We start from the raw sequence: 24,800 nt of genomic DNA on the forward strand, positions 1-24,800 counted from the left end.
TGTAGCTGTGTTTAGAGACAACAGAAGTGGGGTTAGAAGTATGGCCTTCAGATTGACGGATGGCTGCATTTAAATTTAGAATTAATCTAATGGGTAAGATGTGGAGTGTATTTCCCTTGCTGGGACAGTTAGGAAGATGAAAGAAAAGCAACAAGAACTCATCCAAAGCTCTTCCACGATGCACAAACCATAGCTCCCATCAATGAGTGTGGAAAAATCAAGCACTTCGACATCACTTACTTGTGGTAATTCTCCTTTTTCTCATCTCTCCAGTTTTTATTTAACTGGTGAATTTTCACAGCTACATATCTTTGCTCTGTTAGATCAAATGCCTATGAAAAAAAGGAACAAATTATATTTTACATAAACACCCACAAGAATTACAGGGAACTGACTTGCAGCTTTTATGTAACAGATCAACACACAGCACACCATTCAATGAAAGCGGCGGCAGACGACACCACGTCATACTTGCTCCAGTGTTACAACCACCTTCCTGAAACTTGGGACTAGATAATTCAGAAGTTCCAGACACACTGGCCCCGTGGGAGTTAGAAGACAAACTCAAGCAAACACCACAAGCGGAAAGCCAACCCATGCCCTCACGCTTCCTCCCAACAACGCTCGCTCTGGATGTCATCCCTCCTCATCTAGGACCTTTCTCCTGGTCCCTCACCCTCAGCCTGGGGAGCTCATGTGTCAACACTGTCTCTCTACTTTTGAAATCCTAGGACACACACTGATTGCTTCCTACAGAAAACAACCCAGCTGGATATGATCATTGGTATGACCATTCACAAAGTATCCCATAACTCAGTATGTTCTGTTTACTAAAATAGAAACAGAAACAAAACAAAACTCTCAACCTTACATCTGGTGCCACATCTCTGTACTGAGTAAAAGCAAAGTCTTAATGCCAACAGTGGCATACAGGGCCAGGCTTTCCTGAAGAGCTGCAGTGCTGGCCGGCTCAGCATTGGGCAAGCAATGCTTCTCTACCAGCTCCCACAAATGCACACACAGGCACGGGTGCACAGCATGCCCACAGGAACAGAGGTGATCACTGTTCCACCGTCTCTCCAATGCCTCTCTAGGAAAGCCATGTCCAAACCAGGGGACCATTTATGAAACAAGGGGCTTGTCACCCGGGCTAAAGAGAAATGAGTATATAGTGGAAAAACCAGCTTCGCAGAAATGAAACACACTTTTCTCATGCTGTAAAGAATATATACCACTATGGCTTTACTCTAAAAAAACCATTTCAAGATGTGAAAAACTAGGTTATATTACTAGTCTGTGAGAGCACTAACACTTATCAAAGCCAACAAAAAGGGCAGAAAAATCTGAACAGAACTTATCTATGGGAGGAAGTGTTTATGAAAGGAGAGGTTAGCACGGCCCCTTGACAAGGAATGAAAAGCCTCAGGCTGGCTAAAATCTTTTTAGATTATGGATTAGCCTATAGAAAAACGTCTGCCGTAAATCAAACAGTGAAGGGGAAGATGAATAGGAATCTCACTTACACAACTTAAGTAAAACATAGCTCTCTGAACAGATGAAAAAATAAATGTTTTGCCTGCATGTAAATAATAATAATAATAATAATAATAATAATAATAGTCTTACTATGTAAAAATAAATTAATTGATTATTTTTTAAAAAAAGAAAAGAAAGAAAAGCCTCAGGCCTAGTAACAGGCACTGGTCAAGGCACTGCAACCCACTTTGTCGTAGTTAACTACTGGTTTTAAATGTTTGATTAAAAAAGAAAGAAAGAAAAAAAAAAAAAGACAAAGGTTTTCTTACAAAATGGTTACTACATAGGTGATCGTAGTAAGTCGGCACATAAAACCTTCAATAGGCTAACAAAGCCCTCCCTGCTCACAATTCTTTCTAAAGAGCTGGGATAACTATGTCATCAAAGCTCACCTCTGTTATTTGCAAACAAAAGGGAGCATGAGCCTGTCAGTCAGATTGACCAGCACAGACTTTAAAAGCTGGACTAAGTGTGAATAACCTACTGCAAATCAGCTCGGCACTGCCCTAAAGGTACAGCCATGGTACACAGTGAGAACAGGTCCACAACACTTTGAATGAACTTAATGCCACTGGTGTAGACACTTACAAATGACTGAAGCAGCCACATGTGGTACTATACTTGGAAGGCTGAGGCAGGAGAATTGCCAAGAGTTGGGAACACCCTGAATTCCACTGTGATTTTAGAGCCAGTCTAGGCTAAAGTGTGAAAATGTCCAGGGAGGCTATATAACAGGGGGGACCCTAGGATGACTGTGGCTTATAAGTTTTGGTTTTACTCAATTACTGGGCAAGCCTCAATGAAACATTTCACTATTAGGGTAAGAATCTATACTGCATCAAGCTAATAATAGGAAAATAAATAAATAAATAAATAAATAAATAGATAAATAAATAAACGAAAAGAAAGAAAATGTCTTAAAAACAAGATAAGAAATTTATTGGAAGCAATTTTCCTAAGATCTTAGTCCATAAAGCTTTGAATTTAAAACTACAGATACAAATGCACAGTTCTTAATAATGAAAATTTCTACAAATTGGTATTACCCTTCGTACCCAGTTGTTTCTACTTACCTTGTAAACTTCACTGAAACCTCCTCTACCCAAAAGATGTAATAACAAATATCTGTCATTTAGCGTTGGATGATCCTTAAATCTGTGGAAACGGAATATGTAACAACCTGAGGTCAAAGACTATATATAGTCTTCCATATTCCAACATTGCTATAATATCTCCAACAATAAATGTTATAAAGCCACTGCTCAGAATTTGACAACTGATACCAATATTATGAACTATGAGCACAAAGTTACACAATTCAAAGAAACAGTGCAATTATAATACACAGTAACAGCTATTAAAGCCTGATACTGGTTCTAGTCTCAGTAGCCACATCTAAACTTGGGGCCGTTTTTTGATCTCCTTCCTTTTTCTCAGCATTTTAAAACTGCATAAAGTTCCAAAGTATTTTTATATTGCCTTAAAAACAAAGTATTTCATGTATTTTATGTGAATTTACCACCCCACCCTATCCCCATTTTGAGACAGGGTCTTACTATGTAGCCCTGGTTGGCCTGGAACTCACTATGTAGACCAAGCTGACTTTGAACTCACAGAGATCCACTTGCCTCTAGCTCCCAAATGCTGGGATTAAAGTTGTGTACCACCATACCCAGCTAATTGAGTTTTTGGGGACAGGGCATACTCTGGCCTAGAACTCCCAATCCTCCTGCCTCAGCCTGCTGAGCACTGGGGTAATAGGTATGCACCATCATGGCCCGCCTTTATTGGTTTCGAGACAGGGTCTCATTATATCCTGGCTTTAGCTTCCCAAGTGCTTGGAATACATATAGATGTGTTCCAAGCAACCCAACTCATTTTTCCCTCTTCAGATAAGTTATGGTAAATCTAAGTCTAGGACACAGTGTATTCCCAAAAGAGACTCTTCCGGTAGTGCATGCACTATGATCCCAGTGCTCTGGAGGCAGAGGGAAAATGAGAGAAAGCTCAAGGCCAGCGAGGGCTATATAGTGAGACCCCATCTCAAAACCAGAAGTAGAAAGACAACTAGGGAGATCGCTTGGCAGTAGACTGCAGGCCTAGTTTGCATGAGGCCTTACACTTCAACCCCAGGTACTTCAAAAAAAGAATATCTTAAACATTCTCCCCATTAATCCTGAAATTCCTTTATTTTGAATTTAAGAAAGCAGTGTACCTATGGGGGAGAGATAATAGCATTACATGGAAATTTAAATTAACTAGATCTAAATTTAACTCTTCATTTGGGCTTCTGGTCAAATTAACTTCATTTCTCTAACTTGTTTCCTGATTGATGTATGCAAGATTATGGGGCTGTCACGAGGATTAAATGTGAGATCAAAGGGCACTTAGACTCCTTCCTGATACATAAAGGTCACAGGAAATGCTAAGCGCTGGTACCTCCCACTTGACAGAATAATGGTCATGGTTCACACGGTCAAACAAAAATCTTCAAACTATAGCTACATGAAAAAAAATGTTACAACCTCCGAAACACACGAGGAAAGAACTACTCAGTGACAAAGCCATTTCCCACGTGTAAGCTACTTTCCTGATTTGAGTCACATAAACAAAGGTGAGTGTGACTCTAATTCCTGTGGGAAACACAAGAGTCTGACCAGTTTTACTTACTCAGAAAATGGACGTGACCTCACCTTTCCACAGCACCACTGGGGCCAATGCTCCCATTTCTCAAGGCCCATCGCTATGTCTATATGCCATCCCCCACCCACCCTGACAGCTGCCACGCTCTACTGTGCAAACTCTATGCATGTAAAATGCTGTACAGATACATATATAAACTTACTTTTTAATACAAAGATTATAATTGTGTTCATAAAATTTATATCCTAAAGAGGAACTAAATATACTTTAGATTCATTTGGCAAATTTTAAGTAAGTAAAAACGTTGTTCTATACGTCATAAAATAAAAATTCAGCAACCTCCAGCCCATTATACCCCAAGTTGCTTACTGTGAATTATCTTCATTATGTATCCTTTTTAATTCCCTGATATGTAGATTTCTAACCCTTTCTAGCCTTTCCAGCTCTGCCTGGATTTCTGCTTCTTCCTGAAAAGGGGGGGGGGGGGGGGGAGAAAAAGCTCAGAATCCAGCGAACTTTACCTTTTCATTTAAAAATAATGACATCTATTTGACTTGTAAAAACAAACAGAAGACACTCTGCACTGGAAAGGTCAGTCAATCTGCTACTCCATCACCCACTCCTCGGATGTGACCTCTGGTAACTCTCCAGGAATGCTTTATGCATGTACATACAGGCTTTGCAAAAACCTCTCAAGAGTCTGGTTTGTCATTGGATTCTCTACTTTTGGTATAGGTTATACTTGATACCTTAAATTCCACTAATTTAAATTTAACATCTAAGAACTCTGTGTGTGTGTGTGAGTGATATACAAAAACAAATGCCAACACCACTAACAATTTATTAGATGTTTATTGACCGCCAGCATCACAAATAGCATCCACCAATTATATATGGGCTGCTGAAATTTTTAAGTTTTTGTTTTTTATTTATGTGTATGTATCTCTTTCTATGTGCATGCCATGTGTGTAGGTGACAGCAGGGGACAGAAGAGGACATCAGATCTTTGGAACTGAAGTTACAGGCAGTTTTGAGCATCCAGACATGCTGGGAACCAAACTCAGGTCCTCTAAAAGAGCAGTAAGCTCTCTTAACAGCTAAGCCATTTCTCCAGCACCTAGGCTGCTGAACATAAGAGCTTAAAAAAAAATTTACATTCTACAATTATTTTTGGGCTAGAGATGTTGAGTCTATGGTAAAGCACTTGTCTAGCATCCTTAAAACCTTGGGTTCATATTCTTTCTCTCTCTCTCTCTCTCTCTCTCTCTCTCTCTCTCTCTCTCTCTCACACACACACACACACACACACACACACACACACACACACACACACACACACTCCAACCCAACAACAAAAGATCACCTCATATCACACACACATGAAAATGATAAGCAAGGTACACTGCCACATTCCTGTAATCCTAGTATTTAGGAAGCTGAGACAGGAGAATCCTGAGTTCAAGGCCAGCCTGGGCTATGTAACAAGATTGTCTCAAAAAAAGCAAAAAGGAACACCATGTCTCTGACCCTCAATAAAAATATCTCAGTGAATATCACCAACAAATTCTTTTAGGTGTTAGAATATGGATGGTACAATATATTCTCTTTAGTTATTTTAGGCAAGAAATAAGAGCTACTAATGTTAACACAGGAGTCCTACCATCAATCTTAAGACATATTAATTCTGTGTATTTAATTTCTGCTTTAAGGACAATCACGTGGGTAGCTCTATGAAGTGACATATTTTCTGCAGATAGGTCACTGGGGTAAAACATACTCTCACTTAGTGGCTTGCATTGACTTGAAAATAAAAATACTACAAGGTACGAAAGTAAGAACAGCAATGCAGAATTCCTACAGCATACAAAGCTATGATTGTATTTGTCCAAATGTCCAAATTTTTCTGTATCCTACATAAAGTGGAAATTACATCTCTTGAAAAACATTTTCCCATTATACTTACTTTCTTAAGATGACCTAATCTGAGTTTGAAGATTTCCTCTTGTTCATGGTATTCTGCTAAGGTTAACCTGAAGAACAATGGTAGCCATGTCAGTAAATTATATGAGGTAATAACATGCTTATTTGAACAGAAATACTCATAGTATGCTACTAGGGCATCGGTGGGTTTCATGTTTAATATGATTAAAAGTCAGTTATTCTGAAGTCCTTAGATCAAAAGGAAACTAGTAACTTCAGATGAGATGTAAAGAAGACTCAAAACCCCTAAGTTTAATTTGAGGAAAGAAAAAAGAAAAACATGTGAGCCATATTTTCACATTATTTATGAACTATTTAGTGACATGTTACATAGATCATAATACCTACCTACCAAAACGTTTTAACTATTAAATGAGAATGTAAAAAGAACAAAGAAGAAAGGGTTGACTTGATGGACAAGCACTAATTCTTAGTTATACCTACTCCAAACATATATCCTGTATCCTAAGAATAAAAAAAAAGTGTGTTTTCTCCATTTCTACCTCCCTCACATTCATCTACTTCAAAGGCTTAAGTTGCACTATTTACATGCATACTAAATTACCAGGAAAAAAAGAGGACACAGCTATCATTCCAGCAAAGATTCACAGAACAGAGCCTCAAGATTTAACTACAAGAAAACACAAGAGTAAAAAAGTAACAATACATTTCCTAGGGCTGCTGCAATTTAGTCCACAGCTGCAGAAATACCTGTATCTAGTACTCCATTTCACTCCAGTGAAAAAGTGGGAAATGAGAGAAAGGAAGGAAGAAAGAAGGGAGGGAGGGAGGGAGGAAGGGGAGGAAGGAAGGAGAGAGAGAAATGACAGCTAAGAATTCTCCATGCCTTTAACACATTCCATACCAGGAAGGGATAATGTGACTCACTTAGAGGCCTGCTTTTGGCTCATGGTCAAAGGAAAGAGCCAAGTCACAGACACTCTAATTACAAAGTGGACTGAAAGCCTTCCAGCTTGGATTTTACACAAGACTCCAGATGGTAACCACTCATGAACACACTACTGGTCTAGATTAAATTCTAATTATTGTTTTGTGGTGTGTATTCGTGGCATGCATGCACACACACTCCACACCTTCTTTTCTCATTCGCACCAGCATTAAGTAATACTGGAGGGTAGACCCCATTGCAAGTAACCACAGGACTCATGAAAGAAAACAATGACTTGGGTTGTCTAGAGAATATTTAAATCTAATATGTGGGCTTTTTGATAGAAAATATTCCAGTTTTAAAAATACTCTGTTATATGAACAAAAGTGTTTCTCAAACTTAGTTAACTGTGGATACTTTTATTACTATACTTAATGTGAATTTTAGCTTATCCAGATGCTCGTCTCTCCTATGTAAACTATGAACACATAAAACTGGGGTTGTTTCCTTTAAGCTCCGCACCATGCACAAGTCAAAGGTAAGACTTCCTAACATGGGGTGAGGACTGGTTAAGCATCTTTCTCACTGAAACAAAATTAGATACAGTTCCTGAACTTTAACACAGCTATAATGTAAGTAGCATACTTGGCATAGATTATAGGACAGATAATGTGTTTCTGTGTACTGACAGACAAACATTAAAAAAGATAAGACAGTAAGTTATTAAGTGTCTGTGTCTGTCTGTCTGTACTAATTTTAGATAAGAAATTTACTTCCAATTAAAGACAAAGGAAGAAAAGAATGGAGAGGGAAGGCATTAAGCCCAGGATTTTCTACACTTCTGTGCAGGATGGCTATGTAATAACTGTTGACTGACAGAAAAAAGGTAACTATACTTCAAGACACTAGAGGAGTGGTTCTCAACCTTCCTAATGCTTTAATACAGTTCCTCATGTTGTGGTGATCCTCAACCAAAAAATTATTTTGCTGCTGCTTCATAACTGTAATTTTGCTACTGTTATGAATCGTAATGTAAATATCTGTGTTTTCTGATGGTCTTAGGTGACCCATGTGAAAGGGTCATTTGACCCCCAAAGGGGTTGAGACCTACAGGCTGAGAACTGCTGTATTTGTGGTTTCCTTACGTTTCTAAAATGGGGTATGGGGGCATGGGGGTAAGAGGGTAAGGAAATGGTTATAAGGTCAAGAATTGTCTTATCATGAAATATTCTTTTCCTAAAATATCAGCTACTTTTTTCTTGGCTTATTTTTTAAAAATTTGTATGTATGGGTGTTTTAATTATATGTATGACTGTGTACCATGTACATGCCTGGTGGCCTTGGAAGTAAGAAGAGGACATCAGATCTCCTAGAATTGGAGTTACAGACAGTTGTTAGCTGCCATGTGGGAGATGGGACTCCAACCCTAGTCCTTTACAAGAGCAACCAGTGCTTTTAAGCACGAAGTCATCTCTAGTCCCTCCTGACTTACTCCAAAGCTTGTATTTACTAAGTCCTCTTTTAACCAGTAAAGAACATTCTACAATATTAGCGAGATGATCTCCATAAGATAGTCCCAACTCCCATAAAATGATAGCAATTTATCCTAACCTAGAGCTACACATAAGTGAGAATTATTAATGATAAATTTATTATGAACAGGCAAAACAAAATATATGCTATCCATAAGTAACAGTACTTTTTTCTCTCTCATTTCACACTTTCTGAATAAAGAGCATGGCTTAAAAAAATCGGCTAATACATGTTATATAGTTTTTAACATGAGTTGAATCTTCAAATTCTAGGGACCTCTTTAATTTATAGGTGTTTCCAGGGGTATTTAACAAGACATCTGTATTTGGGAGATAAGGAGCATTGCATTTTACATCATCGAGAACATACGTTTCATTTTCAGCTCCATTGGTCTTGCTTTTCCGTTGTTTCTGTTCATTGGTTGCTGGAGGGGCCTGGCCCATGGCAGGGGGTTTCCGTTTTGCTAACATTTTCCGTTGTCTTTCTATCTCTTCTCTCTGTGAATTTATTCTTTCCTGTTGCCTAGAAATATAATAGATATGGCACAGAAAAAGGTAAATATTTAGCTGTCATTGCTGTGGAATGGACATAAACAACATGCATGTCTGACCACTTCATTGTCAGAGATCTGTAGTTAGCCTTCAGGATGTAAGAGCCAAAGAATCACCCCACCTAATGTATTCACACACCACCACTGTGTGTGTGTGTGTGTGTGTGTGTGTGTGTGTGTGTGTGTGTGAACTGCCATGGACCCAGCTGCTTCCCCACTACCATGAACAACATACCCTCTCAACAGGGAACTAAAAATAAATCTGTCCTTCTTCAAGTTGCTACTTGTTAGGCATTTGGTCACAGGAATGAAGAAAAGTAATAAATATGCCCTACTACCAAAATAATACTTCATCTGGCAATAGGGTCACTAAATTAGTTAAGAAGTCATACTGGCATAGTGAGCCTTCAATCCAATGACTGATGCCCTTACAGGAGGAAAGCAAACAGAGCCACATCAGGAGCATCCCATGTGAAGACAGAGGTAGAACCTAAAGCTATAAGCCACAAACCACAGCCCTGGGACACCAAGACCTGGGAGAGGCCAAGGATGACTGAGTTCTGGAGCTTAGTCCTGCTACACCTTGTTTTCAGACTTTCTTGCTCCTGAACTATGAAAAAACAAAATTCTCTTTTGTTTTAAACCACAAAACTTGATATTTTGTTTTTGTTTTTCAAGACAAGGTTTCTCTGTGTGGCCATGGCTGTCCTGGAACTTGCTCTGTAGACCAGGCTAGCCTTGAACTCACTGAGATCCACCTGCCTCTGCCTCCTGAGTGCTGGGATTAACTGCTTGGTGCAAAATCATTTTTATACTCTGGTACAATATAAAATTTTCAGAGCCTTCTAGGCATTAGGTTGCTTAGTCAACAAAATGCTGCTATCAGCAAAAGCTGTATTTTTTTCATTATTTTATTTTATTCCCTTATACATGTCCACCAATTTTTTTAGTCCAAGCGAAAGTGAAGTAGCCATTGTCATCTAAGAAGCAGCCATTGTCAAAAGCCAGTAGGAGCAACTATCCCACCTGAGATTCAGTCTGAGGACATCAGGCTCAGCACAACAGGCACAACTTAGGCCACTAATGGAGATCTGAGTAGCACTATCATCTGACCTCCTACTCTTGAATGCTGAATGGGCAATTTGCTCTTCTTGGTCAAGGTGCTATGGGATGGCATGCCTTGGTGGAAGTGCCTTAGTGCACTTGAGCTACACAGGTATGCCTAGCTCCATAGAGAAGATGAGACTCTGAACCTCTGGTACCTGGTATGATGCATAAGTCTGCTTTACTTTCAGGATATTCTCTGACTTGACAGCCTCTTCTTATTAAAACAACAACCACCACACACATTTGGTACATTTGAGAAGTAAAAACACACTTAAACAAAGTTTGAGGTTGATGCTTCATACATCAAACAATGACTACTAATGTGTAATTCAGGCTAGTTATAATGAAGTATTTATTATACATAGCATCAATAGGTATAGGTTTCTTTCAGGGGCCAATTTGTTATTTATGCTTCATTATTGCTCAAAAGTAATAACATGCTCTCCAATTCACATTAAACAATCTATTTCAACAAAGAAAAATGGGAAAGACAATCTAAGTCCCAACTGTGATCTGGAGATCAAAAGTTGGAGTGTTTGGATTAAAAATAGTTATTTAGCTCAATGGAAGAGTGCTTGTCTAGCATGAATGAGGCCCTAGTTTGAATCCTAAGTATAGGAAATAAATTACTAATAGAAATGCAATGTCTCCAACCACCTTCCAGTCTTAGATGAAACTTATTTAACAAATCAAAATAAATAAAGTTAAGGTAACATTATAGATATACAACCAAACACATACACGTTCACTCATTCTGTGTGTATGTGTCTGTCTGTCTGTCTGTCTTGTTTTTGAGACAGAGTTTTTATCATGTAGTCTAGGCTGGCCTGAATTTGCTTTGTAGTCTAGAATGGCCTTGAACTGATAGCAATTCTTCTGCCTCCATTTCCCAAATGCTGGAATTATAGGTATACATCACCACTTCAGGAATAAAGACACACAGAGTGAATGTGTGCGCGCATACACACACATACACACATACACACACACACACACACACACACACACACACACACACACACTTTTCCCCCCAAATCTTGAGCTAACAGCTACTCACAGTTCAAATCTGGGGATTTTAAATATTAAATCCCAACTTGGAATAAATGCTTGTGTGTTTCAACCCAAAAGTTCTGAGGTAGAGGAGTGTTCAGGATCCAAGGTGCAAATAGGTGGACAGTGGGGCTGGTCACTAGCCTAACTACTGATGGAGCCCCGGCCTCAAGGAAGGGACTACTGCTGATGATTAACCACCATCTTTGTAAAGAGCTCCAAGGCCATGTCTCACAAAGTTCTTTATAGTTTTGTCTTATGTTCAATCCCAGAGTTTCTATCCTAGGTCCTGGCCAGACTGCTTTTCGCCCAGCCGGCTCCTTATAAAAGTGTACCACCCAGAGGTTGAGGGTGTAACAGAGCACTGGCCTACAATGGGTCTTGAGGTACTGGGTTTGAGTCCAACACTTTTTAAAAAAAAATCATTATCAATTAAAAAGCAATCAAGTAAAACTCTGAATCTGTCTTCCTTACTTCAGTAATTTTGAATCTTTTAGGCTCAGTGCAGAGCTCACTTAGAACTCAAGTTTTTATCCTTCTGATTTTCTACATGGGTTTTTTAGAATGTGACAGAAGCATGAGTCTCCTGGCTCAGCTGCTTGAGTATGGGATTACAAGTGTGTAGCACCACATTGATCCTACATTCCTTTTTCTTTTTTTAAATTTTATTTATTTATATTTTATGTATGAGTGTTCTGTATGTATACCTGCATGCCAGAAGAGGGCACCAGCTTTCAATCATAGATGGTTGTGAGCTACTATGTGGGTGCTGGGAATTGAACTCAGGACCTCTGGAAGAGCAGTCAGTGCTCTTAACCCCTGAGCCATCTCTCCAGCTGCAAGCCCACATTTCTTTACTGATTATAAGTAGAGAAAACTTAGAAAAATCCAAATACATTTAACAATTCCCCATTCAACCCAGACAGTGGACTTACTTGATGAGGTTTTGGAAAGCATAGCCATCTGTCCACTGCTCAGTAAAAGAGGCTCCGTGGCGGACAGTAGTAAAGTGGCCCAATCGCAAGCGGTCTTGCATGCTCTTATCTCTGCACGCCATCTTCTCTTGTTTGGACTGAGGGGAAAAGGACCAAAACAAATAACACTTTAATTAGCAATTCTTACAAACTGAAAATTAGAGAATTATCAAGGAAAATACTGTTGATAAACCATACACCAATTCAAAAAGGGAAAGAAGGGAAGGGAGGGGGAGAAAAAGAAAGGAGGGGAGGAGACATCCAACACCTGAAATAAATTCAACAGGGACAAGCTGTCAACCTCACACTCAAAGCAATGAACAGCCAGAAAGCATGTCCATATTATTACCTAGGAAGTTGTGGTCTGGTGTACATGCAAGGGAAAACCTCTAGCTGTCAATAAGTCATAAGAACCTGATTCCTCAGAAATTCTACATTGCAATATTTTCATCTCAGTTAAGAAGGTGTTATGCAATGACACACATCAAATACCTTAAGATACAGACTTCACACTACGTTATCACTAACCTTTTCTATAAGAAGCTTCTTGCTCATGGTGACACATCTGTTTAATCGTTCCTTGTATTTCTCCAGCATTTTTTGCTGTTCATCTATCTGCCGTCTCAAATCACAGTTAGCCTTCAGTGGGAAAATATTTTTTTAATTAGTTTTAAGGAAGATAGATTAGTAGAAAGTACTTCCTAGGAAAAGAGAAAAATCATTACTATGTGCAGTAAGCATGGGTCTATAAGGAAGTATTTCACCCCTTTAATCATTCTTTATGTTACCATGTGAGTGTTGTTCATGTTAAAGTTACTCTGTTTTTCAACTTAGAAGTTTTTTTGGTAGTGCTATGGAACCAATCCAATCCCTTAAGCAAGTATGCTAAACATGAGCTTACCAAGGAGTTAAAGCCTCAGCTTATGTCTAAAGGGAAAAGGAACATGAGTTCTCACAAATGACTCTCATCCATGCCCACACTAGACAGAAATAAGATCCTGCTTCAAGAATGTGAGGATGTAAGTACACAGTTAATTTAGCTGTGGTCAGAAGCCTACAGGACGGGTTAGATGCTTTGAAAAATTCAAGGTTCCTAAAATAACAGAGAAAGGAAGAACCACTAACCCAAGGTCAAATCTGGCTTTGTAATTCCTGAATTTATCCCTCAGTTTTTAAAAAAGAACAAAAGGACAAAACTCTACTCTTGCCAAATAACGAAACTTCTTTGGATGATAGGGGAATCTATTTTTTAACAACTAAATGATATAAGCCTTTTTATAACAAAATTTGCTGTTAAAAAAAAATGTATGGGTGTTTTACCTGCATATACATCTGTGCACCATGTGCATGCCTTCTGAGACCAGAAGAGGGCATTGGATTCCCTGCAACTGGAGTTACAGACACTTGTGAGCCATGATATAGGTGCTAGGAAGCAAACCTGGGCCCCCTAAAAGAATGGCAATTGTCTTTAATCACTGAGCCATCTCTCCCTTGTCTTTTTTTTTTTTTTTTTTTTTTTTTTTTTTTTTTTTTTGGTTTTTCGAGACAGGGTTTCTCTGTGTAGCTTTGCACCTTTCCTGGAACTCACTCGGTAGTCCAGGCTGGCCTCGAACTCACAGAGATCCGCCTGGCTCTGCCTCCCGAGTGCTGGGATTAAAGGCGTGCGCCACCACCGCCCGGCTCTCCCTTATCTTTTATTGCTTTTGTTTTTAAAGACAGGAGCCCATCATGTAGGAAGTACTGGAACTATTATAGACCAGGATGGCCTTGAACTCACAGAAATCTCCCTATCTCTGCCTCCCGATCACAGGGCTTAAAGGTATGTGCCTACTACGGGGCAGCTTCATTTTTAAAGGAGTCTGTATGAAACAGCTTCCCTTTCCAAATGGATCTACTCTCTACACAGGCATAATTATTCCTATTAGTTGTTATTACAGAATCCTACAGACCATGTTGTCAAAGGAAAAGTCTTACTGCACTTGGTTAAGTGGGACTATCTAACTCATACTGAAGAACTATAAGCAAATGAGCAAGGAGTGTATCTATAAAATCTAACACACTTCTGGAAGGTGAGCCTTCTCTCCAAGTCTCTGGAGAGATGAAGAGAACCAGCCTCTGGCATTTGAAGTGTAGTTTTTAACATTAATCATTTCTAGGAGTCCATGCTATGGTAGGAACTGGCTGACAGTACCCAACATCTCACTAAAATGGGAAAACTCAATGATGAACTTACCCCTGCCTGAAAGGAAATTATAAAAAAACAAAACAAAACAAAAAAACAAAACAAAAAACTGTGACTTCACCCTACAACATTCTCCAGCACAGAAACACAAATTCTGCCAGGTATAATATGCCTGTAACCTCAGCACTGTGGCAGAATTAAGAGTGTGAGTTAGAGGCTAGCTTGAGCTCTAAAGCCAAAAATGTCTGAAGAAAGGAAAGCGGGGGGTGGGGGGGGGTGGGGGGAGGTGGGGGGGGTGGGAGGGGGTGTGTTCAACCAAATCCACAAATTCTAGTCTATTTGTGGGAAAAATGGCAGCTGCCCTTCTGGGTTTTCTTTGTTGATGGATCCCTTCCTTCGGCACTGCTTGATATTCAAACAAAGACAGAAACAGAGTGTGTGTTTACGGGGAGGAGGAGAGCTTAGGAGTGTGATCAGTGGCAGACCACGTGTGCTCAGCATGCACGAGGCCCGGTTCTGGTTCATCAGAACTATCAACTTGACACAGCCTAAAATAATCGGAAAGACAGCGAGCAACTGACTGCATCAGACTGGCCTGTAGGCATGCGTATGAGTGATTGATGGTCTGGATGTAGGTAGGAGACCCAGTCTACTGGGGGCCCTAGCATCCCTATGCAGAAGGCCCTGAGCTGTGTAAGAAGGATAACTAAGCATGTGCATTGAGCCATCCAGCAAGTAGCATTTCTTTATGGTTTTGCTTCAAGGTTCTGTCCTGACTCCACCAATGCTAGGAGTTGACCTGGGAGTACAAGGACATTCATTTTTTCCTCCTTTAAGCTGTTTTTGGTCAAACTGTTTTCTAACAACAGAAAGGGAACTAGAAGAGGCTGTGAGTTCAATCCACAGAAGACGAGAGGCGGGAAAACCAAAGAAGAAAAGCAGGAGGAAGATGGTGAGGCACCCAAGAAGTGGAACCAAGTTAGGATGTAAGTTTTCACGTATTCCACCATCTCAGTCTTGGTCTGTCTCCAACACTGTCTCCCATCCCAATGGTGGGGAGTCATATAGACAAGGGCTCTACTGTTGAGCTACATGCGCCCTTAAAACTATCATCTTGACAAACAGGCTATGAAGAAAGGAAGTAAAACCATAATCCTTGTTGAGTCCAACAAAGCTACTCTGGACAAAACCCTAATATATACTGGAGTTTGACTAAAGATTTTTAAAATTTTTTGGGGGGCAGTGGCTTTCGAGACAAGGTTTCTCTGTGTAGTTTTGGTGCCCGTCTTAGATCTTGCTCTATAGACCAGGCTGGTCTCGAACTCACAGAGATCCACCTGGCTGTCTCCCTAGTATTGGGATTAAAGGCAGGTGCCACTACCACCTGGCTTAAGGATTTTTTTATACAGACAATGTCACTAGAAATCTTAGTTGGCAATTCAACTAGCCCCCATGTGGACAAAAATAAAACCAGTTCCAGGAAGATGGGAAGATGTTTCAGTGAGTGTGAGTGTTTGTTGTGTAAGCATGAGAATCTGAGTTCAAATCCTAACAACCATACAAAAACTAGATACAGCTGTGCACACCAGCACGGTGAGGGGCAGAGGAAGATCACTGGGGTTTATGACCACCAGTCTAGCTCATGGGGGAGGGGATGCTGTCTCTTTCATACAACAAGCACACATGGGCCTGCCCCCAGCTCACATGTGTATACACACACACACACACACACACACACACACACACTCACTCACTACCCACAAACACAAAATACTTCAAGTAAATAATCAAAATATAAGTAAGATTGTTGTTAAGAATAAATGACTCTTCTCCTTCAAATATGGGGAAACTTAACAAAAAAAAAAAAAGAGGCCTAAGGAATGTTAACTCTGAATGAGGAATGTTAACATCAGTTGAAAATGCAGAAAATGATGGGCATGGTGACACACACCTTTAATCCTAGGCACTAGGGAGGCCCAATCATTCAACTAAAAAAATATGGATCAGTGATGACAAATTGCATATACAAAGTACATTCTGGGCTTCATCAAGATGAAGCTGGGTGTCTCCTTCTCAGCACTAGCTGCCAGACATGCACTGAAGTAAATGGACAAACATGCTATTTGTCCTGTAAGAAGCTCTGGAGGAGGAATGAAAGCATTACCATTCAAATTCACACTAGGAACAAGAACACAGATGTTCCTACAGAGCAGGGCATCTTGACCCACGGTCAAGTGCACCTTCTGGTAAATAAGGGACATTCCTGTTATAGAGAATGGAGAACTGGAAGAGAGAAAAGTGCAAATCTGCTTGCATTGTACTGTGGATGCCAATCTGAATGCTCTCAGCTTGGTTATTATTATTTTATAAAAAGAACAGAGATGTATTCTGGGACTGACAGATACTGTAGAGCCCAAATCTAGCAAAGTCTACAAATAGTCTGTATCTCTAAAGAAGATGATGTCTGCTAATACATTGTTTGAAAATCTTTAAACAGAGAAGATAGGAAGCTCAGGACCAAAGCGCCCAAGATTCAGTAGGGTACCCTATGTGTTCTGCAACATACACACCAGCACATTGCTCTGAAGAAACAATGCACTAGGAAAAATAAGAGGATGCAAAATAAACTAAACTTTGGGCCTAGAGAATGAAGGAAGCCAAAGAACAATTCCAGGCACACACTGCCAAGAGACGCCAGCTGTCCTCACTTCTATTTCTGAGTCCTGTCAAAAATATAAATTTTTGCCGGGTGGTGGTGCACACCTTTAATCCCAGCACTCGAGAGGCAGAGGCAGGTGGATCTCTGTGAGTTCAAGGTCATCCTGGTCTACACAGTGAGTTTCAAGACAGCCAGGGCTACACAGAGAAATCCTGTCTTGAACACCCTCCAAAACAAAACAAACAAACAAAAAACCCCAAATATCAAATTTTTAAGAGTAACAAATACTTGCAGGAAGGTTCAGTGGGTTAAGGCTCCTGATGCCGAGCCTTCAGACCTGAGTTCATTCAATCCCTGAGACTCACATAGAGGTAAGAATATCAGGCTGTGCTCTGACCTCTATACACAGACCAAGGCTCAAAGTGTACATACACACAAAATAAATACCTTTTCTTAAAGTAACAAATGGTGACCTGGGACACATGAGACAATGTCTTAAAAAAGGTAAAACTAAGGGCTAAAAAGATGGCTTGGAAGTTAAGAGCTCTTACAGAGGATCCAGGTTCAATTCCCAGCAACCACATGGCAGCTCACAATCATCTGTAACTCCAGTTTCAGGGGATCTAATGACCTCTTCTGGCCTCCATGGGCATCAACCACATACGTGGTACTAACACATATATATAGGCAAAACATTCACACATAAAGTTGAAAAAAAATTAAAAACAAGTAAAAATGATGATCAGATCCTGAATAAAGGAAAAGTGGAGAGAAGCGGGGGAAGGAGAGAGAAAAGGAAATATGCATGCATATATATTATACATACATACATCCTAGGGTGTTAGACTTGATGACACTGGCTTATTATGCCAGCACTTAGGAAGCTGTGGCAGGAAGATTATAAATTGAAAGCCAATCTAGGCTAACAGTAAGATTCAGTCATGTACATGCATGCTGCACACACATGTGTACACACAGTGCAGGAAGTCAAAGATCCAAAAGGAGCTGAATGGTCCATGTAAAAATAGGTTTTTAAAATGCAAGAAATGGAACTGCAGAGATGGCTCTGCAGTTAAAAGCACTTACTGCTCTTATAGAAGACCCAGATTCAATTCCCAGTACCCACACACATGGTGGTTCACTAACTGCCTCTGATTCTAGGGGACCCAATACCCCTCCTGACCTCCATGGTTTCCTGCACATATGTGGTGCACATATAGTCACACACATACACATATAAACAGCCAATAAATCACTTAACAATTAACAACAAAAGCTACTAGGTGTGGTGTTGCATACTTTAAATCCAACACTCAGAGGGGGCAGAAGCAGAGGCAGGCAGATCACTGAGAGCTCAAGGTCAGCTTAATCTAGATATTGAGTTCTAGGCCAGCCAAGCTACAGAGAAAGACCATGTCTCAAAATAAAAGGAAAGAAAAGGGGGAAAAAAAACCCACAAGAATATAAACATTAATATTTTCAAATGGTAAAAACGTGAAACTTAATCCAATAATTCTACATGAACTACAACTCCACAAACCTGCTTCCCTCACATAAATTCAAGTATCAAAATACTACATCATAAATTCTCCAACTTAAAGAATGTATTCAGAATGGAGGACATGATTCTAGCTCCTCCTTGGGTCCTCTGGTTTACTGTGTTATCTGGCTATAGTAATTATCCACAATATGCACATGATCCAGACACGCAGCAGTGGTGCTTGTTATAGAGTCTCTTAATACTCTCATACTTACTCTTAACAAATCATCTATTCTTCCTTCCTTCTTCTCTAAGTCAGAGTTCTTACTGTTTTCTAGTGCAGATATTTTTTCTATTGTGAGGTCAGACTACAAAGACAAAAGCAAACAAATTTAGAATTAGTCACAAAACATCACATGCCATCACATTTTTCTTGCCCTTTTTTTTTTTTGAAGAAGCACTTGCTAACATGAACAGTTGGATAGGTAACTCAGGAAATTAAATCTGCTTTGCTCATCCCATCCTTCAAACCTTAGCAACATCCACTAAACCCGTACTACAAAAGCATTAGTTCCGGAATTAACTATACAAATCCTCACAATACTGTACATTGAATTTTTTTTATATATATATATAAATAAAGAACACCTTGGAATTGAAACCAGCTTAGACCAGAAAGGGACTTGAGGAGACAGGACACAAGTCTCTAGGAACAAGTGTGCCCTCTAGTGGAAACAGACAAAAAGCAGAAAGGCAGAAAAGTTTTGAGCACTAAACTATCTAGGTCTCTTCAGCATCCAAACACTGGTGGTTCCAATAAAAATTAGATCTGTTATAGAGTTCTTGATGGACAAGCATCTTGTGTTAAGAGGAACATAGACAAGAACACCCAATAAACTAACTTATCATAACAGTTGGAGCAAAGATCTACTATCCTTTTCAAATATAACTTTCTTTTTCTTTTTCATGTCCTTTTTCTTTGGACAGTCTGAGCTGGCCTTGAAACAAGCTCCTCCTGCCTTAGTCTTCCCATTGCTGGGATTTACAGCCATATGAAATGCTCTCAGATATATTCTGTTAATGTTTATAATGGTCTCTAAGCTAGAAAATTTCTAAAGACTGTTTAAGGAAGAAATTTTGTTGGTATAACACATTTTGAAACGTAAGTAGGTCTTGCCGAGTAAGTAAGCAAGTTCAAGAAATAAACCACTTTCTTAAAGGAGTAAATTAACATTTATTGAAAGCCCACTGTCACCACTGCCTGAGGCAATTAGAATCAGCCTAATTTGACATTCTATTAAATGTGAACAGTAGAGCCAGAATTTGAACCTAGGCCCAGAAACCTTCAAAATGTGTGCTCTTGTCTCCTTTTCCTGCTGCAGTACAAGCATGCCTGCTACAAAAGACCAGAAAAGTGAAGAAAAGGCCTGTTAAAACACCTTCCAAAGAACATGAAATACTCATAATACAAATTCTGAAGAGACTACAGAATGGGGTACAGTCAAAGGTAAAGGGGAGACAGACAGAAGAGTTACAGACTTTCTATGTGGTTAGGCCTAGTCCTGAGTATAGCTCTGCAGCGTACTGGTCCCCAACCTACCTGGGTCTGTCTGTGCTGGATGGAGATCTGTTTTTGGGAGCTGCAAGAATGTTCTGTATTGGCAGAACCCGTAGAAGAAGGACTGTTTTGCTGAGCCTATAATAAAAGTACATCACCAATCACAGGAAGGTTCTGCATCTTTCTCCACAAACGTGTATGAATAGAAACAATTACCTTTTTATAAAACAAACTTTTCTAATTCAAGTCAAAAGTCATGACCAAGAGGAAAATAAAACAAGTTAAATATGAGGATCAAAAGCTGGATGTGGTACCTTCATGTTTTTTCAAGGTAGGCTTTAAATATTACAAATTATGTTCTATGTAAATTGGTCAGTTATTCCTCTAACTTCCGTTTCCACTGTTTCAATGTGCCTCTGTCAGAAGAGCTGAGTGATGTCCACAATGCAGGGGACAACAGTCCAAGAAGAAAGGCCTGAGGTGGCTCGAGGAATGACTCTGCTGTGAGAGCACTTGCTGCTCTTAGCCAGGACTGTGAGCTCATTTCCAGCAGCCACACCAAGGGCTTCATAACCATCTCTAACTCCAGCTTCAGGGAATCTGAAAGCCTCCTCTCCTAGGGTACCAGCAAGGACATGGTGCACATAAACTCACACAGGTGTGCAGTGTACACCCACATAGAAGAGAGAGAGAGAATGTCCAGGACAGCCAAAACTGTTAAGAGAAACCCTGTCTCAAAAAACAAAACAAACGAAACAAAAAACAAAAAAAGGACTGCAAAGTATTCATAAAAGTCTCCTAAATTCACAAATATTAGCACAGAAGTATATAAAACTCTGGGTTGCTCTGTGATATTTCTACTTGCTGACTTGACATATAAAAACATTTTGATTTATGTGTGGTATATATGTATATAACATATTCCTATGTGTATGTGTTTTTTTTTTCCCTTTCTTTTCTTTCTTTCTCTTTTTCTTTTTTTTTTGTGTGTGTGTATGTGTGTGCGCGCGCGCGCACGCGCACCAGGGGTCAGTATTGAATGTCTTCCTCTATCACTGGCTTATTTTTTGAGATAGGGTCTCTGTACCTGAAGTTCATTGATTTGGTAAGACTAACTGTCCTGCATGCTTCAAAGGATGCTCTTGTCTCTGCCTTCCCAGTTCTGTGATTATAGGTGTAGCATACCTAGCTTTTTTTTTTTTTTTTTTTTTTTTTTTTGGTTTTTCGAGACAGGGTTTCTCTGTGTAGCTTTGCGCCTTTCCTGGATCTCGCGCTGTAGACCAGGCTGGCCTCGAACTCACAGAGATCCGCCTGGCTCTGCCTCCCGAGTGCTGGGATTAAAGGCGTGCGCCACCACCGCCCGGCGCATACCTAGCTTTTTAAATGGGTACTGAGGATCTATACTTAGGTCCTCATGCTTGAACATGGTTTACTAACTGAGTCATCTCCCCAGATTATATTTTAAATGACATTTTGTGTGTGTGTGTGTGTGTGTGTGTGTGTGTGTGTGTGTGTGTGTGTGGTCTTTTGTTGTTGCTCTGGTGGTGCTATGGACCAAATTCTATCTTGCATGTGCTAGCCAGGTAAGTACACTGACTCACAATTCCAGCCCTAGGCAATTTTTAAATTTTATATAATTTAGGTGTAATATAATTCAACAATTGAGGAATTCATTCACAGTAGCTCTTTAAATCAAGGTACACCTAAAACATAACTCATCACAGACACAACCAGGAAATATCAGATATTCTTAGAATTATGAGATAATGAAAACACAGTTCTACAAGCTCGGAGAACTCAGTTCCCAAACATGTGAACTTGAGAGTCTTGGAGTTTCACTTAGTGGTAGAATAGGGTAACAAACAGGAGGCCTTGGGTTCAGTGTCAAGCATCACAGAAGAAGGGGAAGAAGAGTAGGAGGTTAGGGAAGAAGAAGAAAATACCAGTTTCTTCCCATCATTCCTATATATCCCTTTATTACTGCTGCTACCAGTATGTTAGATATACTACAACTATCATCTACTGAACAATTGCTTTAAGCTTAATGCTTCAATGCCAATTTAACATGTAATCCTTATATTTAAAAAAAGGCTGGGGTCAAGTGTGGTGAGGCACACCTTTAGTCCCAGCACTTGGGAGGCAGAGGCAGGCAGATCTCTGAGTTCAAGGCCAGCCTGGTCTACAGAGCAAGTTCCAGGTTGGCCAGAGCTACATAATAAGTCTCAAAAATACAGAACAACAGGCTCGGGAGATGACTCAGTTGGTGAAGTGCCTGCCATGCAAGCGCATAAGGACTAAAGTTCAGATCCCACCTCCCACACAAAAGCTGAGTGAGCACAGTGGTATGTGGGCCTAGCACTAAGGGGCAAGAAAAGAGACATCAGTCTAGCCAACTGGTGAGCACCAGGTTCAATAAATCATTTAGCTTAAAGTGACTGCTCAGTAGATGATAGTTATATCCAACACAGTAGTAGGAACAGTAATAAAAGGATATATAGAAATTATGGGAAGAGCTGGACAGTGGTAGTGCACACCTTTAATCCCAGCAGCTAGGAGGCAGAGGCAGGAGAATCTCCGGGTTTGAGGCTAGTCTCCTCTACAAAGTGAGTTCCAGGACTGCCAGAGCTACACAGAGAAACCCTGTCTCAAAACAAACTAACAAACAAACAAACAACAAAAACCAAAAACAAAAAGAAAAAAATAACAAAATAAGAAATTATGAAAAGAAATTGACATTTTCTTCCTCCTCTTCTTTCCCAACCTCCTACTCTTTTTAAATAAATAAATAAATAAATAAATAAATAAATAAATAAATAAATAAATAAATAAATAAATAAATATGGTAGAGAAGTAATTGAAGAACAGCATCCAATGTCAAATCTCTGGCCTCCATAAGCCCTGCATACGTACGCACAAAATTCCTATAAATTGGTGATTATTATTTTTATTTTACAGACAAAGAAAATATAAGTCAATCCTAGGTTATCAAGCTAGTTAAATGAGGTCATTAGAACTGGGTGCATCCATCCTAATTGTTCTCAATGACAAAAGTAGGCAGTGGCGCATGCCTTTAATCCCAGCACTCAGGAGGCAGAGGCAGGTGGATCTCTGAGATCAAAGCCAGCCTAGTCTACAAAGTGGGTTCCAGGACAGCCAGGACTACACAGAGAAACCCTGTCTCAAAAACCAAACAAACAAACAAACAAAAACCACAAGAATGAATACCCATTAATTTCATTTAACGACTGCTATAACACTGTAAGGTGGGCAATATAATTACGCTCCATTTTTGATGATGATGATGATGATGATGATGATGATGATGATGATGTGTCTGTATCACATGTGCCCACAGGGGCCAGAATAAGGTATCAGGTCCCAGAGACCCGGAGTTACAGGTGTTTGTGAGTTGCCTAATGTAGGTATCTGAAACTAAACTTTGGTTCTCTGCAAGGACAAAAGTGCTCTTAACCACTGAGTCATCTCTCTAACCCACATTGGTTTTTTGTTGTTGTTTGGTTGGTTTTGGTTTTTTGAAGCAGAGTTTCTCTGTGTAGCCCTGGCTGTCTTGGAACTAACTCACTATGTAGACTAGGCTGACCTCAAACTGAGAGAAATCCGTCTGTCTCTGCGTCCCAAGTACTGGTATTAAAGGCATGTGCCACCATTGCCTGGTCATTGTTTTTTGTTTTTGTTTTTTGTTTGTTTTTTTTTTTTTAAAGACAGGGTTTCTCTATATATCCCTGGATGGACTCAAAATTCCAACCTTCTGAGTGCTTATAGATTACAGTTGTATACCACTATACCCAGCCTATGAACACTCCCTTTTATGTATTCATGCCACAACAATTTATTGAATACTTGTAATGTCTAAACATATGGTCAAGGGAAACAAGCACAATCCACACCTTACTCTGCCTAAAGGGAGTTTATAATTCAAAGGAAAAAATTATCTGGAGGGCAGGCCTATAATCCTAGCTACCTCAGAGGCTGAGGCAGGAGAATCATAAGTTCAAGGCCAATTTGGGCAACTCACTATGACCCTATCTCAGAAAAAGCAGGGTGGGGGAAAAGATGGGAATATGCTCAGTTGTTGAGTGCTCACCTACTAAGTACAAGGCTCATTATCCAATACTGAAAGAAAAAGTAAAACATGCAATAAATATTTGTTGGAATAAACTGTTGACTGGGTATGGCGACTCATGCCTCCCGTTTATGGGAGGTGGGAATTCCCAAGTTCAAGGTCATTTTCAATGCAACAAGGCCAGAATGGACTACATGAGACCATCTCTTAAAAACAATCTGCTGAGCATGGTGGCTCACGCCTTTAATCCCAGCACTCAGGAGGCAGAGGCAGGCGGATCTCTGTGAGTTCAAAGTCAGCCTGGTTTATAGAGTGAGTTCCAGAATAGCCAGGACTGTACAGAGAAACCCTGTTTGGAAAAACCAACAACAAACTAAGCCTAACCCCAAGCCTTCAGATTTGAGTATATAACATGGGGTAACTGCAGAAACCAGGAAAGCAGAAGGAGACCTTGGGGGTCAGGGCAATAGAGGAGAATGACAGGGTACAAGAGATTTGAAGCAGGAAATAGAAAAAAGTTGGGGCCACTTCTAATTAGAGAAGAGAAAGGAAGATAAACACAGAAAAAGGAGAAG

General features: G+C 39.8%; 1 protein-coding gene and 1 pseudogene across 1 annotated transcript in view; one reads left to right on the forward strand and one right to left on the reverse strand.

Annotated features, from left to right (window-relative positions):
* The window catches only part of Tlk2 (tousled like kinase 2), a 107,766-nt gene that overhangs the window by 24,667 nt on the left and 58,299 nt on the right, over nt 1-24,800 (reverse strand). Inside the window, 9 exon segments of the mRNA XM_052756390.1 lie at nt 241-332; nt 2,610-2,691; nt 4,549-4,646; nt 6,143-6,209; nt 8,951-9,103; nt 12,224-12,360; nt 12,791-12,901; nt 18,859-18,951; nt 20,184-20,279. Coding sequence (XP_052612350.1) covers nt 241-332; nt 2,610-2,691; nt 4,549-4,646; nt 6,143-6,209; nt 8,951-9,103; nt 12,224-12,360; nt 12,791-12,901; nt 18,859-18,951; nt 20,184-20,279 — 929 coding nt within the window.
* Nucleotides 1,371-1,444, forward strand: LOC128123586 (uncharacterized; annotated as a pseudogene).

The sequence above is a fragment of the Peromyscus californicus genome, unplaced genomic scaffold, assembly GCF_007827085.1.
Source record: "Peromyscus californicus insignis strain IS unplaced genomic scaffold, ASM782708v3 Scaffold_3__1_contigs__length_106647218, whole genome shotgun sequence".
NCBI classification, from domain to species: domain Eukaryota; kingdom Metazoa; phylum Chordata; class Mammalia; order Rodentia; family Cricetidae; genus Peromyscus; species Peromyscus californicus.